An 18547-nucleotide genomic window follows, 5' to 3' on the forward strand; every position below is an offset into this window, starting at 1 on the left:
GTTTTATAAATACACGTTGGTTTGTTTTAATCCTGCATGGAAGTTTCCTAGAGAGAGAAATGTTGTTAGCTGTTAACTGTAGCCCTGCCCCTTTCAGAAGCAAGCTTCCTATAGTCCCTCATGATCTATTATTACGTCTCTGTACGAGGAAGGAAGGAGAAACACAACGGACACTCTGTTTTCAGTCTGAGGGAGAGAGACAAGAAAAGAGAGAGAAAGGGATCCCACAGATCTATGCTATGTGCTAACAGTTGGAGAGAAAGAGAGAGAGGGATCCCACAGATCTATGCTATGTGCTAACAGTTGGAGAGAAAGAGAGAGAGGGATCCCACAGATCTATGCTACGTGCTAACAGTTGGGGAGAAATAGAGAGGGATCCCACAGATCTATGCTACGTGCTAACAGTTGGAGAGAAAGAGAGAGAGGGATCCCACAGATCTATGCTACGTGCTAACAGTTGGAGAGAAAGAGAGAGAGGGATCCCACAGATCTATGCTATGTGCTAACTGTTGGAGAGAAAGAGAGAGAGGGATCCCACAGATCTATGCTACGTGCTAACAGTTGGGGAGAAATAGAGAGGGATCCCACAGATCTATGCTACGTGCTAACAGTTGGGGAGAAATAGAGAGGGATCCCACAGATCTATGCTACGTGCTAACAGTTGCAGAGAAAGAGAGATAAACACTGAGAGAGACAGAGATAGAGCTATCTCTTGCAGGCCTGTCCTGTGCAGACAGTTGCTAAGAAAGAGCGTGAGAATGTGTGTGAGAGATTGTTTGTGTGTAGGAGAGAGAGAGAGAGCGAGAGAGAGAGAGAGAGAGAGAGAGAGAGAGACCCCACAGCGTCCCAGGACAGCAACACAGTTAGGCCATACCAGATCATGAGAAAAACAAGTAAATTTCTTGACACATTGGAAAGATTTAACAAAAAAACTAGTCTATCTGACTATGATATAGTGTTGGTGTGGGAGAATGAGAGAGAGACTGTCTATCTGACTAGAGAATTGGTCTATTACTATTTATAGATTCTTAACTAACAGGAGTCAGACATTTACCCCCGGCCCCTGGCCTCCAGCCCGATGAGAACCACAACAGCTGCCTGTCAGATTAGAGCTGAAGTTTAGTCCTTCTGATAAAACGGGAAGTCTGAAGGGCTGATGGCTAGATCTGGGCCAAACTAACACACTTCACCCGCTGGTATCCACTGTTGACAGGCTAGAGCCTGGACACGAGCACTATAAACAGGTTACTTTGTCTACTGGCTGGATGGAACCTTTTGGTTTTTTGGGGGGTTTGTATTCAGACTGAGACTGTTGGTTTGTCAAGTTGTGGTCGGACACGAGTTTCCAGTCTGGCTGTTCATGTGTATGGTTGTATCTTTATTTAACTGGGCAAGTCAGTTAAGAACAAATTCTTATTTACAATAATGGCCTACCGGGGAACAGTGGGTTAACTGCCTTGTTCAGGGGACGAATGACAGATTTTAACCTTTTCGGCTCTGAGATCCGATCCAGCATCCTTTCGGTTACTGGCCAAACGCTCAAAACACTAGGCTACCATACCAAACCACACTATACCAAACCACACTATACCAAACCACACTATACCACAACATACAAAACCATACCACACCATACTATACCATACCATAAAATACCATACCAAACCACACTATACCAAACCACACTATACCACAGCATACAAAACCATACCACACCATACTATACCATACCATAAAATACCATACCACACTATACCACACCATACCACACTATACCATACCACGCTATACCATACCATACCACACCACACCATACCACACTATACCATAACATACTATACCATACCATACCATACTATACCATACCATACCATACCACACCATACCATACCACGCTATACCATACCATACCATACCATACCATACCACACCACACCATACCACACTATACCATACCACACTATACCATACCATACTATACCATACCATACCATAAAATACCATACCACACTATACCACACCATACCACACTATACCATATCAAACCACACTATACCAAACCACACCATACCACACTATACCATACCACGCTATACCATACCATACCACACCACACCATACCACACTATACCATACCATACTATACCATACCATACCATACCATAAAATACCATACCACACTATACCACACCATACCACACTATACCATATCAAACCACACTATACCATACCACACCATACCATACCACGCTATACCATACCATACCATACTATACCATACCATACCATAAAATACCATACCACACTATACCATATCAAACCACACTATACTAAACCACACCATACCACACCATACCATACCACGCTATACCATACCACACCATACCACACTATACCACACCATACCACACTATACCATACCACACTATACCAAACCACACCATACCACACTATACCAAACCACACCATACCACACCATACCATACCACGCTATACCATACCATACCATACCACACTATACCATACCACACTATACCAAACTATACCACACCATACCACACTATACCATACCACACTATACCATACCACACTATACCACACTTTACCATACCACACTGCACCATACCACACTTTACCATACCACACTTTACCATACCACACTTTACCATACCACACTACACCATACCACACTTTACCATACCATACCACACCATACCACACTTTACCATACCACACTTTACCATACCACACTTTACCATACCACACTACACCATACCACACTTTACCATACCATACCACACCATACCACACTTTACCATACCACACTTTACCATACCACACTTTACCATACCACACTTTACCATACCACACTACACCATACCACACTTTACCACACCACACTATACCACACTATACCACACTATACCACACCCTACCATACCACACTTTACCATACCACACTATACCATACCACACCATACCACACCATACCACACTATACAACACCACATCACACTATACCATACCACACCACACTATACAACACCACATCACACTATACCATACCACACCACACTATACCACACTATACCAAACTATACCATACCACACTATACCATACCACACTATACCATACTATACCACACCCTACCATACCACACTTTACCATACCACACTATACCATACCACACCATACCACACCATACCACACTATACAACACCACATCACACTATACCATACCACACCACACTATACAACACCACATCACACTATACCATACCACACCACACTATACCACACTATACCAAACTATACCATACCACACAATACCATACCACACTATACCACACCATACCACTCTATACCATACCACACTATACAACACCACATCACACTATACCATACCACACCACACTATACCAAACTATACCATACCACACTATACCATACCACACCATACCACACTATACCATACCACACAATACCATACCACACTATACCACACCATACCACTCTATACCATACCACACTATACCACACCATACCATACCACACCACACCACACCATACCACTCTATACCATACCACACCATACCGTACCATACCACACTATACCACACCACACCATACCATACCACACCACGCTCTACCATACCACACCATACCACACTATACCATACCACACCATACCACACCACACTATACCATACCACACCACACCACACCACACCACACCATACCACTCTATACCACACCATACCACTCTATACCATACCACACTATACCACACCACACCACACCACACCATACCACACTAAACCATACCATACCACACCATACCACACTATACCACACCACACCATACCATACCACACCACACCACACCATACCACTCTATACCATACCACACTATACCACACCACACCACACCACTCTATACCATACCGTACCATACCAAACTATACCATACCACACCACACCACACCATACCATACCACACCACGCTCTACCATACCACACCATACCACACTATACCATACCACACCATACCACACCACACTATACCATACCACACCATACCACACCATACCACACCACACCACACTATAACACACCATACCATACCACACCACGCTCTACCACACCATACCACACCACACTATACCATACCACACCATACCATACCACACCACACCATACCACACCACACTATACCATACCACACCACACCACACTATACCACACCATACCATACCACACCATACCACACTATACCATACCACACCATACTATACCATACCACACCACACCACACCACACTATACCATACCACACCAAACCACTCTATACCATACCACACCATACCGTACCATACCACACTGTACCACACCACACCACGCTCTAACATACCACACTATACCATACCATACCACACTATACCATGTCACACTATACCACACCACACCATACCACACTATACCACACCAAACAGCCAACAATTATGTGTATGTTTGTGTGTGTAGGTTGTTAATCCAGTTGTCTCCCTCCTGTTCTGTCCAGGTCCTCCCTGACAGAGGCTGAGCAGACTGAGGAGAGGAGTAAGGCTCCTTCTTTCACCTCCTCCCCACCTCCTCCCCCTGTCACCTCCTCCCCACCACCTCCCCCTGTCACCTCCTCCCCACCACCTCCCCCTGTCACCTCCTCCCCACCACCTCCCCCTGTCACCTCCTCCCCACCTCCTCCCCCTGTCACCTCCTCCCCTCCTCCTCCCACATCTCCTGGACAAGTTTTCCAGTACCCTCCTGCCCTCCCTACCTACCTTCAGGAAGATTTTCCCACCCCTCCTCCCACTCCGCAAGAGAGGCCGCCCCCAGAGCTCCAGTTGACTGAGCCCGACAGACCACTTCCTGCATCCCCCCAGGCTCCAGCAGAAGCCCAGGCTTCTTCCCCACCTGCAGCCCAGGCTTCTTCCCCACCTGCAGCCCAGGCTTCTTCCCCACCTGCAGCCCAGGCTTCTTCCCCACCTGCAGCCCAGGCTTCTTCCCCACCTGCAGCCCAGGCTTCTTCCCCACCTGCAGCCCAGGCTTCTTCCCCACCTGCAGCCCAGGCTTCTTCCCCACCTGCAGCCCAGGCTTCTTCCCCACCTGCAGCCCTTGCAGCAGCCCCGGCTGTCCCGCCTCTACCTGTACCTCCCCCCTCTGAGAGTCGGGACACCACATTCTCTGAACCCCCGACAGAAGTCTCAGCAGAACCCCCAGTCTTCCTACCTCAACCTCCACCCCGTGAAGAGGACACCATCTCCACCCCTGCACCCTGCGACCCCTGTGACCCTACACCCAGGTATGGTTACCTCTATGTTGCTATATTGGACCAGTGTCATACGCGTCTACAGTACCAGTCAAACGTTTGGACACACCTACTTATTCCAGGGTTTTTTCTTTATTTTGAAAAATAATAGTGACGGCATCAAAACTATGAAATAACACATATGGAATCAAGTAGTAACCATCAAAGTGTTGAACAAATCAAAATATAATTTATATTTTGAGATTCTTCAAAGGGATAGGGTAAAGGGTAAGGGCTAGTGTAAAGGGTAAGGGCTAGGGTAAAGGGTTAGGGTAAGGGCTAGGTTAAAGGGTAAGGGCTAGGGTAAAGGGTTAGGGTAAGGGCTAGGTTAAAGGGTAAGGGCTAGGGTAAAGGGTTAGGGTAAGGGCTAGGGTAAAGGGTTAGGGTAAGGGATAGGGTAAAGGGTAAGGGCTAGTGTAAAGGGTAAGGGCTAGGGTAAAGGGTTAGGGTAAATTGTTAGGGTAAGGGCTAGTGTAAAGGGTAAGTGCTAGGGTAAAGGGTTAGGTTAAATTGTTAGGGTAAGGGCTAGTGTAAAGGGTTAGGGTAAGGGATAGGGTAAAGGGTAAGGGCTAGTGTAAAGGGTAAGGGCTAGGGTAAAGGGTTAGGGTAAATTGTTAGGGTAAGGGCTAGTGTAAAGGGTTAGGGTAAGGGCTAGGGTAAAGGGTTAGGGTAAGGGATAGGGTAAAGGGTAAGGGCTAGTGTAAAGGGTTAGGGTAAGAGCTAGGGTAAGGTTTAAGGTTAGAGGTTAGGGCAAATTGTATTTTGAATGGAAATACATTTTTAGGCCCCCACGTGGATGCAAGTGGGTGTGTGTGTGTGAGTTGACTTGACTTGATAAGTACATAATGCCTTGTAATCGTGTTTTTCCACCATGCACTTCCATATTCCACCAGCAGAGGGCAGGTATGACCCAATGATGTCATATCAACACTGTCAGAGTATTCACAGCCTGTCTCTGCACCCTGCTGTCTGCGCTACGCAGTTAGGTGGTGCATAACATAGAAACACAATCCATAGATTGGGTTTCCCCCTTCAAATTGATGATGGCATCATGGGTGGACTGGCAGTCATTGCGAGTGTACCTATAGGGGCCAAACAGGAAGTAAAGTCATTCTATTTCTATGGTGCAGTGTGCATAGACAATCCCAGCTAAGACATACACTATATATACAAAAGTATGTGGACACCCCTTCAAATTAGTGGATTCGGCTATTTCAGCCACACCCGTTGCTGACAGGTGTATAAAATGGAGCACACAGCCATGCAATCTCCATAGACAAACATTGGCAGGCGAATGACCCGTACTGAAGAGCTTAGTGACTTTCAACGTGGCACCGTCCTAGGATGCCACCTTTCCCAAAAAGGCAGTTCATCACATTTCTGCCCTGGTGAACTGTAAGTGCTGTTATTGTGAAGTGGAAACGTCTAAGAGCAACAACGGCTTAGCCGCGAAGTGGTAGACCACACAGGCTCACAGAACGGAACCGCCAAGTGCTGAAGCGCATAAAAATCCTTCTCAGAAGAGTGGAGGCTGTTATATTAATGCCCATGATTTGGGAATGAGATGTTTAACGAGCAGGTGTCCACATACATTTGGTCATGTAGTTTACCTCATCAGTCCATCTCATCCACTACTATATATTAAAGATGTACTACGGTATGCATAAATCGCTCCACCATTTCCTGGTTGTTAAAATTCTGTTTCAGTTTATGTGTAGAGAATCATTGTACCATTTAAACCGCTGTGAAATGAACAACACACTGAACAAAAAATACACTGAACAAAAATATAAATGTAAAAAAAATGATGAGCTGAAAATAAATGTATAAATGTTTTTCCCCATACACACAAAAAGCTTATTTCTCTCAAATGTTGTGCAAACATTTGTTTTCATCCCTTTTAGTGAGCATTTCTCCTTTGCCAAGATCCATCCACCTGACATGTGTGTCATATCAAGAGGCTGATTAATGATCATTACACAGGTGCACCTTGTGCTGAGGACAAAAAAGGCCACTAAAATGTGCAATTTTGTCACACAACACAATAACACAGATGTCTCAAGTTTTGAGGGAGCATGCCATTGGCATGCTGACTGCAGGAAGGTCCACCAGAGCTGTTGCCAGAGATTTGAATGTTCCTTTCTCTACCATAAGCCGCCTCCAACGTTGTTTTAGAGAATTCTGCAGCACGTCCAACCGATCTCACAACCGCAGACCACATGTACGGCGTCGTGTGGGTGAGCGGTTTGCTGATGTCAACGTTGTGAACAGAGTCCCCAATGGTGGTGGTGGGGATATGGTATGGGCAGGCATAATTGCATTTTATCTATGGCAATTTGAACACAAAAAATACCTTTAAAAAACAAAAAAGTCAGTTAAGAACCAATTCTTATTTACAATGACAAAAATACCATGTGATGGCCAATTTTCTTAAAGAATCTGGAGCATCAGATGCACATCTGTATTCCCAGTCATGTGAAATCCATAGATTAGGGCCTAATTAATTTATTTCAATTGACAAATTTCCTCATATCAACTGTAACTCAGTAAAATCAGTGAAATTGTTGCATGTTGCGTTTATATTTTTGTTCAGTATATTTTTTGTGTTTCAACTGTTTTAAGCCACAATTTGAAGACACAAAAAAACTAAACTTAAGAATGGGAAGCATAGAAATAGAGCACATAGAACAGATCTACCTCTTCTCAGACTGGCTGTCAATGAGAATGACAGATCTATAACTCAGATTTCTATGTGAATTTGGGTCAGGTCGCCCGAAAAAGTTACATATTGTGGCTTTCAATTATATACATTTTTTTTTGCATATGTCATGTAGCATACTGTAAGCCTACCTGTAATTGTAGTACTACTACATCCTGTTTGGCATTCATACATCTATGAAAACCACATACATATATATACAGTGGGGAGAACAAGTATTTGATACACTGCCGATTTTGCAGGTTTTCCTACTTACAAAGCATGTAGAGGTCTGTAATTTTTATCATAGGTACACTTCAACTGTGAGAGACGGAATCTAAAATCCAGAAAATCACATTGTATGATTTTTAAATAATTAATTTGCATTTTATTGCATGACATAAGTATTTGATCACCTACCAACCAGTAAGAATTCCGGCTCTCACAGACCTGTTAGTTTTTCTTTAAGAAGCCCTCCTGTTCTCCACTCATTACCTGTATTAACTGCACCTGTTTGAACTCGTTACCTGTATAAAAGACACCTGTCCACACACAATCAAACAGATTCCAACCTCTCCACAATGGCCAAGACCAGAGAGCTGTGTAAGGACATCAGGGATAAAATTGTAGACCTGCACAAGGCTGGGATGGGCTACAGGACAATAGGCAAGCAGCTTGGTGAGAAGGAAACAACTGTTGGCGCAATTATTAGAAAATGGAAGAAGTTCAAGATGACGGTCAATCACCCTCGGTCTGGGGCTCCATGCAAGATTTCACCTCGTGGGGCATCAATGATCATGAGAAAGGTGAGGGATCAGCCCAGAACTACACGGCAGGACCTGGTCAATGACCTGAAGAGAGCTGGGACCACAGTCTCAAAGAAAACCATTAGTAACACACTACGCCGTCATGGATTAAAATCCTGCAGCGCACGCAAGGTCCCCCTGCTTAAGCCAGTGCATGTCCAGGCCTGTCTGAAGTTTGCCAATGACCATCTGGATGATCCAGAGGAGGAATGGGAGAAGGTCATGTGGTCTGATGAGACAAAAATAGAGCTTTTTGGTCTAACTCCACTCGCCGTGTTTGGAGGAAGAAGAAGTATGAGTACAACCCCAAGAACACCATCCCAACCGTGAAGCATGGAGGTGGAAACATCATTCTTTGGGGATGCTTTTCTGCAAAGGGGACAGGACGACTGCACCGTATTGAGGGGAGGATGGATGGGGCCATGTATCGCGAGATCTTGGCCAACAACCTCCTTCCCTCAGTAAGAGCATTGAAGATGGGTCGTGGCTGGGTCTTCCAGCATGACAACGACACGAAGCACACAGCCATGGCAACTAAGGAGTGGCTCCGTAAGAAGCATCTCAAGGTCCTGGAGTGGCCTAGCCAGTCTCCAGACCTGAACCCAATAGAAAATCTTTGGAGGGAGCTGAAAGTCCGTATTGCCCAGCGACAGCCCCGAAACCTGAAGGATCTAGAGAAGATCTGTAGGGAGGAGTGGGCCAAAATCCCTGCTGCAGTGTGTGCAAACCTAGTCAAGAACTACAGGAAACGTATGATCTCTGTAATTGCAAACAAAGGTTTCTGTACCAAATATTAAGTTCTGCTTTTCTGATGTATCAAATACTTATGTCATGCAATAAAATGCAAATTAATTACTTAAAAATCATACAATGTGATTTTCTGGATTTTTGTTTTAGATTCCGTCTCTCACAGTTGAAGTGTACCTATGATAATAATTACAGACCTCTACATGCTTTGTAAGTAGGAAAACCTGCAAAATCGGCAGTGTATCAAATACTTGTTCTCCCCACTGTATATATATACCTAGCCCAGTGTTTTAGAGAAGAGTCTTACATCTTAGAGATCTTACAGAATATAGTTCTAGATGTTTTCTTTAGTTGTATCCTGGGGGCAGAGCTGCATGAACTTGGCATACATACATTCATAATAACCTCTTTCTCCCAGTGAAAACAGTGCCCAGGGAGGCTGGGCTAGTGCTAGTGCTACTGCAGGCTTGTGAAGAGTGGTGCAGCGGCGGTAGCTATTATTTATGATGATGTGTAAATAGAATAGAAGCAGAGAGGGAAGCAGAGCCAAGAGGGTAGCAACAAGGAGCCCTGCTATTGGCTGTGGAAGAGAGGTGGAAGGAGTAGCCCTGCAATTGGTTGTGAATGGGGAGGATCATATCTATAATTATGGTAATTGAAGAGACACAGTGACTTGGGAGAGAAACACATATCAGTGATAGAGTCTAGGGAGATAAAGAGGTATGGTATGGTGACAGTCTAGGGAGATAAAGAGGTATGGCATGGTGACTGAGTCTAGGGAGATAAAGAGGTATGGCATGGTGACTGAGTCTAGGGAGATAAAGAGGTATGGCAGGGTCCCAGAGTCTAGGGAGATAAAGAGGTATGGCATGGTGAAATCTACTAAAGGTTTTGCTTTATTTTGAGCAGTAGGATTAGTAAGTAATTAGTCTATCTCCTGTTTCTGTAGTGAGACAGCTTGACATACAGGACACCCCCTGGACAGGACACTAGTCTATCTCCTGTTTCTGTAGTGAGACAGCTTGACATACAGGACACCCCCTGGACAGGACACTAGTCTATCTCCTGTTTCTGTAGTGAGACAGCTTGATGTACAGGACACCCCCTGGACAGGACACTAGTCTATCTCCTGTTTCTGTAGTGAGACAGATTGATGTACAGGACACCCCCTGGACAGGACACTAGTCTATCTCCTGTTTCTGTATTGAGACAGCTTGACGTACGGGACACCCCCTGGACAGGACACTAGTCTATCTCCTGTTTCTGTAGAGAGACAGCTTGACGTACGGGACACCCCCTGGACAGGACACTAGTCTATCTCCTGTTTCTGTAGTGAGACAGCTAGTCTATCACAGGTCCTTACCCCCAATCCATCTCCTTAATGCTGAGTGCCAAGCAGAGAAGCAGCTGTCCCATTTTAACAGTGTTTGGGATTGAATTCCCAACCCTTCCGATCTCAGGGCAGTCACTCTAACCACAAGACCACTGAGTAGGGCTAAGCTTAGTCAAAGGGTTAACTGTAGATGTACAGTTGTTGGAGGGTATAAACTCTGAGACCAATGGAGTACTAGAGAGACTAAATAATACTTTGATTAAAACTACCACTCGGGCGATGAGAGAAATATTTAGATGAATGTGTTGTGAAAATCACGTGTCGGACGATTTACTACAAAATACTGAACAATACAGTAAGAACCGAAATAAAAGAACAAATGTAATTCTAAGTTGACCGTTGTGTGTACATAGCCCCAGGACAGCAACCCTGTGAGAGGGTCTTCTGGGATATAAACAGGGAGAAGCAGGTTCTAGGCTCCTCCAGACAGACAGACAGACAGACAGACTGCCAGAGACAAGGCTGAACAGAAGGGCTGTATGCCCATCAGCCCTTCTGAGAGATGAATAGACGAGGCTGAAAAAAGCCGCAGCTCTCTCTCTCCTTTTAGCTCTCTTACTGTTGAGAGGATTTAGTGGGATATTCACATTTCTGAACTCTTTATCTAAGAAAAGGTTTCACTCCTCAGCGAGGGGAGATCTTATAGGACTGTGCCTCCATGAAACCCTGTAGGCGGTCTTCCTCCAACCTGGCCATGGTTTAAGTACGGGCCTTTGAATCAACCCTCTTCATCTGCTGTTAACACATTTACATATTTTTTAATTTATTTAACCTTTATTTAACTAGGCAAGTCAGTTCAGAACAACATTCTTATTTACAATGACGGCCTACCCCCGGCCAAACCCGGACGACGCTGGGCCAATTGCGTGCCGCCCTATGGGACTCCCAATCACTGCCGGATGTAATGCAGTCTAGATTTGAACCAGGGGACTGCAGTGATGCCTCTAGCGCCGAGCTGCAGTGCCTTAGACCGCTGCGCCACTCGGGAACATCTGGCGACCCACATGCACCACGCAGACCAAGGTTATGAATCTTTCACAAAAATAAAAACCTGCCAATGAAATACTTTCTCAGCTGCTGAGGGCTTAGCAGAAGTGCATGGGCTGATGTTGCTGCTACTGTCTGTGTGTGTGTGTGCGTGTGCGTGTGCGTGTGCGTGTGCGTGTGCCTGTGCCTGTGCCTGTGCCTGTGCCTGTGCCTGTGCCTGTGCCTGTGTGTCTGTGTCTGTGTCTGTGTCTGTGTCTGTGTCTGTGTCTGTGTCTGTGTGTGTGTCTGTGTCTGTGTCTGTGTCTGTGTGTGCGTGTGCGTGTGCGTGTGCGTGTGCGTGTGTCTGTGTCTGTGTCTGTGTGTGTGGTCCTCATGCAGTGTGAAGCATTTTAAATCATTCCAACATTATATCTCGGTGTTTAAAAGCTAAGTCTATATGGACTTTGATGAAGACCTGTAATGGAAACTGACCAGCTCATTCACACACCTATTATCTTAATGCTTTACTTCAGACTGCTTTTGTGTCTATTGATGTCTTCCTTCAGTAGCCTGTTTCGCTTCATTACTGTAAAACGGGGGTCCTCTCCAGTTGATTGAGTTCCTGGTATTGACTACTAGACTATTGGGATTTGGACTGTTGACTGACAGGCAACAATCCCATCAGGATCATTGCTATTGAACGTCTGTGTGAATACTTAAAAGTGACAATTCCTGAGAAACCGGTGTTTGTAGGATATATCGGCACGGGTGTTGTTTCGTATTGGGCCGGTAAACCGTGCCAATTTATACAAATATACAAACACCGGCTTTGAGGGCATTATCACTTTTATATAACGGGTTACCAACATATTTTACATAATGATTGACATATTTTCATTCAAAATGTTATTTTGATTAATTTCTTTATACTATTTCATCCTTCCACAAGATATAGTCCCGACAAAAAAATCTAGAGTTGCTACCCAAGCCGGCTGGTCGTTCCTTCTATCGGTTCGGTTGCCAGAGACGTGACCCAGTCGTTCAGTCTTTTTGTTCTGTATCTATGGACGCGACCCAGTCGTTCAGTCTTTTTGTTCTGTATCTATGGACGCGACCCAGTCGTTCAGTATTTTTGTTCTGTATCTATGGACGCGACCCAGTCGTTCAGTCTTTTTGTTCTGTATCTATGGACGCGACCCAGTCGTTCAGTCTTTTTGTTCTGTATCTATGGACGCGACCCAGTCGTTCAGTCTTTTTGTTCTGTATCTATGGACGCGACCCAGTCGTTCAGTCTTTTTGTTCTGTATCTATGGACGCGACCCAGTCGTTCAGTCTTTTTGTTCTGTATCTATGGACGCGACCCAGTCGTTCAGTCTTTTTGTTCTGTATCTATGGACGCGACTCAGTCGTTCAGCCTAAATGTTCCGTTGTCACGATGGCTGGCAGCGTTCGTATTCCTTGCGTGCTAGCTAACCAACTTCAGCTAACACAGTCATGTCAAACAGCGCAGCCAGAATAACAGCAATGGGTTTTTTTGTGATACATCCAAAACAATGAGCTAATGAAGTGTGATTTCACCTGGCATAGAAAATTTGCTCTAAGATATGCCATTTAGCAGATGAGTTTTATCTAATGCGAATTGCGTGTATTGATTTTACACATGGGTCGTCCCAGGAATCGAACCCATAACCCTGGTGGTGCAAGAGTCATGCTCTACCAACTGAGCTATACAGGACCACTGGACACCGTTCAGAGGAGCTAGCCAACTACACAGCTAGCCAACTACACAACTAACACAACTACACAGCTAACACAACTACACAGCTAGCCAACTACACAACTAGCCAACTACACAGCTAGCCAACTACACAGCTAGCCAACTACACAGCTAACACAACTACACAACTAACACAACTACACAGCTAACACAACTACACAGCTAACACAACTACACAGCTAACACAACTACACAACTAACAACGCAACTACACAGCGAACACAACTACACAGCTAACACAACTACACAGCTAACACAACTACACAGCTAACACAACTACACAGCTAGCCAACTACACAGCTAACACAACTACACAGCTAACACAACTACACAGCTAACACAACTACACAACTAACAAAACTACACAGCTAACACAACTACACAGCTAACACAACTACACAGCTAACACAACTACACAGCTAACACAATTGCTTCAAAACTGAAGCTGAAATGACAGCAAACCAGCTGCATTTCCTATTTTCTATTGACATTTCTTTATAGATATCCATAAAAAATGATGCTGATTCATGATTTCAATTGGCTGAGAAAAGCTGCCTGTCTGTCTCGTCCCGCCTCCTTCATTTCTATGGGACAAGCTGGAGATTGAATTTCAATATTGAGACAATGTTACAAATGTCGGACAGAAAGACAGCAATGTTTGTACAAATCTCCGCTGTTGAAAACCAATTGCTAGTCTAAACTAAATGTAGGATAATATATAGATGCTTTTATTGTTGAGATATAGTATATAAAATGTCAGTGGTGTAAAGTACCTAAGTAAAAATACTTTAAAGTACTACTTAAGTAGTTTTTTGGGGGTATCTGTACTTCACATTACTATTTATATTTTTGACAACTTTTACTTCACTACATTCCTAAAGAAAATAATGTACTTTTTACTCCATACATTTTCTCTGACATCCAAAAGTACTCGTTACATTTTGACAGGAAAATGGTCTAATTCACACACTTATCAAGAGAACATCCCTGGTCATCCCTACTGCCTCTGATCTGACAGACTCACTAAACACAAATGCCTAGTTTGTGAATTATGTCTGAGTGTTGGAGTGTGCCCCTGGCTCTCCGTCCCCCCAAAAAGAATACAAATTGTGCCGTACGCTTTGATTAATAAAAGGAATTTGAAATGGTTTATCATTTTACTTTTGATATTTAAGTACATTTTTAGCAATTTCCTTTAATTTTGATACTTTTAGACTTTTATTCAAGTATTATATTACTGGGTGACTTTCACAATAACTTGTGTCATTTTCTATTAAGGTATCTTTACATTTTCTCAAGTATGACAATTGAGTACGTTTTCCACCACTGATGAGCCAGTGGATTGTTCAGTCAGATGGAACAGAGTAAAGAGGCGTTTTAACATCATAGATTTAGCCGGTGGTAACTTGTGGAATAGGCACCGGCTGGAATGCGGTTTTAACCAATCAGCATTCCGGATTAGACCCACCCGTTGTATAAATATGTGTAACGTGTGTTAATTAATGTGCGTATGATTTTCCAATTCTCCATATTTGAACCATATCTCGTTGTGTGTATAGGAACACTTCTAGTACAACATGTTTTGCCCACCATAATACTGTACTGGACTGGGATGAGTGGAATGATTTGTATGACCGGATCCTTGTTTATTCAGGTAGAGCAACAGTACCTGACCTGACACTTGTCAGATACCTGGTGTAACTCCAGACACTGCAAGTCCATGGAGTCTCAGTCATTCTACACTACTTTCCCAGGAGTGTACAATGGACTAGTACCTCTCATATTTCAGACTGTCTACTTTCCCAGTATTCCACTGCTTCTATCTAATGAATGGGTAGTGTGTGTGTGTGTGATTGTGTGTGTGTGTGTGTGTGTGTGTGTGTGTGATTGTGTGTGTGTGTGTGTGTGTGTGTGTGTGTGTGTGTGTGTGTGTGTGTGTGTGTGTGTGTGTGTGTGTGTGTGTGTGTGTGTGTGTGTGTGTGTGTGTGTGTGTGTGTGTGTGTGTGTGTGTGTGTGTGTGTTGGGTGAACTTACTAACTCACAGACATTAGAGACCCATTTTCTCTCTCTATCTCTCTCTCACACACAATAAAAGGTGGATCGGAAACATGATTCTTACAGAAAGACTCAAATAGAAAGGCTGAATCATCTCTGAGGTTTGGTGAGACAGAGTGGTAGTGGTGAGACAGAGTGGTAGTGGTGAGACAGAGTGGTAGTGGTGAGACAGAGACAGAGTGCTAGTGGTGAGACAGAGTGGTAGTGGTGAGACAGAGTGGTAGTGGTGAGACAGAGTGGTAGTGGTGAGACAGAGACAGAGTGCTAGTGGTGAGACAGAGTGGTAGTGGTGCAGACAGAGTGGTAGTGGTGAGACAGAGACAGAGTGCTAGTGGTGAGACAGAGTGGTAGTGGTGAGACAGAGTGGTAGTGGTGAGACAGAGTGGTAGTGGTGAGACAGAGACAGAGTGCTAGTGGTGAGACAGAGTGGTAGTGGTGAGACAGAGTGGTAGTGGTGAGACAGAGTGGTAGTGGTGAGACAGAGTGGTAGTGGTGAGACAGAGTGGTAGTGGTGAGACAGAGTGGTAGTGGTGTAGACAGAGACAGAGTGGTAGTGGTGAGACAGAGTGGTAGTGGTGAGACAGAGTGGTAGTGGTGAGACAGAGTGGTAGTGGTGAGACAGAGTGGTAGTGGTGAGACAGAGTGGTAGTGGTGAGACAGAGTGGTAGTGGTGAGACAGAGTGGTAGTGGTGTAGACAGAGACAGAGTGGTAGTGGTGAGACAGTGTGGTAGTGGTGAGACAGAGACAGAGTGGTAGTGGTGAGACAGAGTGGTAGTGGTGAGACAGAGACAGAGTGCTAGTGGTGAGACAGAGTGGTAGTGGTGAGACAGAGTGGTAGTGGTGAGACAGAGTGGTAGTGGTGAGACAGAGTGGTAGTGGTGAGACAGAGTGGTAGTGGTGAGACAGAGTGGTAGTGGTGAGACAGTGTGGTAGTGGTGAGACAGAGTGGTAGTGGTGAGACAGAGTGGTAGTGGTGAGACAGAGTGGTAGTGGTGAGACAGAGACAGAGTGGTAGTGGTAGTGGTGAGACAGAGTGGTAGTGGTGAGACAGAGTGGTAGTGGTGTAGACAGTGTGGTAGTGGTGAGACAGAGACAGAGTGGTAGTGGTGAGACAGTGTAGTAGTGGTGAGACAGAGACAGAGTGGTAGTGGTGAGACAGAGTGGTAGTGGTGAGACAGAGTGGTAGTGGTGAGACAGAGTGGTAGTGGTGAGACAGAGTGGTAGTGGTGAGACAGAGTGGTAGTGGTGAGACAGTGTGGTAGTGGTGAGACAGAGACAGAGTGGTAGTGATGAGACAGAGACAGAGTGGTAGCGGTGAGACAGAGTGGTAGTGGTGAGACAGAGTGGTAGTGGTGAGACAGTGTGGTAGTGGTGAGACAGAGTGGTAGTGGTGAGACAGAGTGGTAGCGGTGAGACAGAGTGGTAGTGGTGAGACAGAGACAGAGTGGTAGTGGTGAGACAGAGTGGTAGCGGTGAGACAGAGTGGTAGTGGTGAGACAGAGTGGTAGCGGTGAGACAGAGACAGAGTGGTAGTGATGAGACAGAGTGGTAGTGATGAGACAGAGTGGTAGCGGTGAGACAGAGTGGTAGTGATGAGACAGAGTGGTAGCGGTGAGACAGAGTGGTAGCGGTGAGACAGAGTGGTAGTGGTGAGACAGAGTGGTAGTGGTGAGACAGAGTGGTAGTGATGAGACAGAGTGGTAGTGGTGAGACAGAGACAGAGTGGTAGTGGTGAGACAGAGTGGTAGTGGTGAGACAGAGTGGTAGCGGTGAGACAGAGTGGTAGCGGTGAGACAGAGTGGTAGCGGTGAGACAGAGTGGTAGCGGTGAGACAGAGTGGTAGTGGTGAGACAGAGTGGTAGCGGTGAGACAGAGTGGTAGCGGTGAGACAGAGTGGTAGCGGTGAGACAGAGTGGTAGCGGTGAGACAGAGTGGTAGTGGTGAGACAGAGTGGTAGTGGTGAGACAGAGTGGTAGCGGTGAGACAGAGTGGTAGCGGTGAGACAGAGTGGTAGCGGTGAGACAGAGTGGTAGCGGTGAGACAGAGTGGTAGCGGTGAGACAGAGTGGTAGCGGTGAGACAGAGTGGTAGCGGTGAGACAGAGTGGTAGTGGTGAGACAGAGTGGTAGCGGTGAGACAGAGTGGTAGTTCATGAGATCTCCACCAAAGCATCTCTGGTCCCTGGGGATCCAGCAGAGTGGCTATGCGGTAATGTAGAGATGACATGACTGAGACAGGGTTGGCACTACTAAAGTTTAATGCACTTGTCTTTCCTGGGAAGAAAGTGATGTCTCCTTTGGATTGTACGTTGCTGTTCGGGATCCAAACGAAAGGAATCAGAGAGCATCACCTCTGGCGACACAAACCGACGCAACAGGTGGAAATGATGTCATTTGATGCTTTTGGCAAATGTTCTATGTTTTTGCCCTTTTTGTTTAAACGTATAGAAATGCTGTTGCAGTGTGATAGTTCTTTTATCATTTTAGAAACAGAGAGGGAGAGAGGGGAGGTAGAGAGAGACAGGGAAACAGAGAGGGAGAGAGGGAGGGAGGGGAGGTAGAGAGAGAGAGGGAGGGGGGAGAGGAGGTAGAGAGAGAAAGGGAAACAGAGAGGGAGAGAGGGAGGGAGGGGAGGTAGAGAGAGAGAGGGAAACAGAGAGGGAGAGAGGGAGGGAGGGGAGGTAGAGAGAGAGAGGGAAACAGAGAGGGAGAGAGGGAGAGAGGGGAGGTAGAGAGAGAGAGGGAAACAGAGAGGGAGA

At 45.4% G+C, this 18547-nt stretch overlaps 1 protein-coding gene across 6 annotated transcripts in view; it reads left to right on the plus strand.

Moving 5' to 3' along the window:
* Window positions 1–18547, plus strand: part of tacc2 (transforming, acidic coiled-coil containing protein 2) — a 280409-nt gene that overhangs the window by 184044 nt on the left and 77818 nt on the right. For all 6 annotated transcript variants that reach the window (XM_071391355.1, XM_071391352.1, XM_071391351.1 and 3 more), the window contains one exon: window positions 4562–5341. In XM_071391355.1, the coding sequence (XP_071247456.1) occupies window positions 4562–5341 (780 nt within the window). The remainder of the gene's footprint in view (window positions 1–4561; window positions 5342–18547) is intronic.

The sequence above is a fragment of the Salvelinus alpinus genome, chromosome 3 (assembly GCF_045679555.1).
Source record: "Salvelinus alpinus chromosome 3, SLU_Salpinus.1, whole genome shotgun sequence".
NCBI lineage: Eukaryota > Metazoa > Chordata > Actinopteri > Salmoniformes > Salmonidae > Salvelinus > Salvelinus alpinus.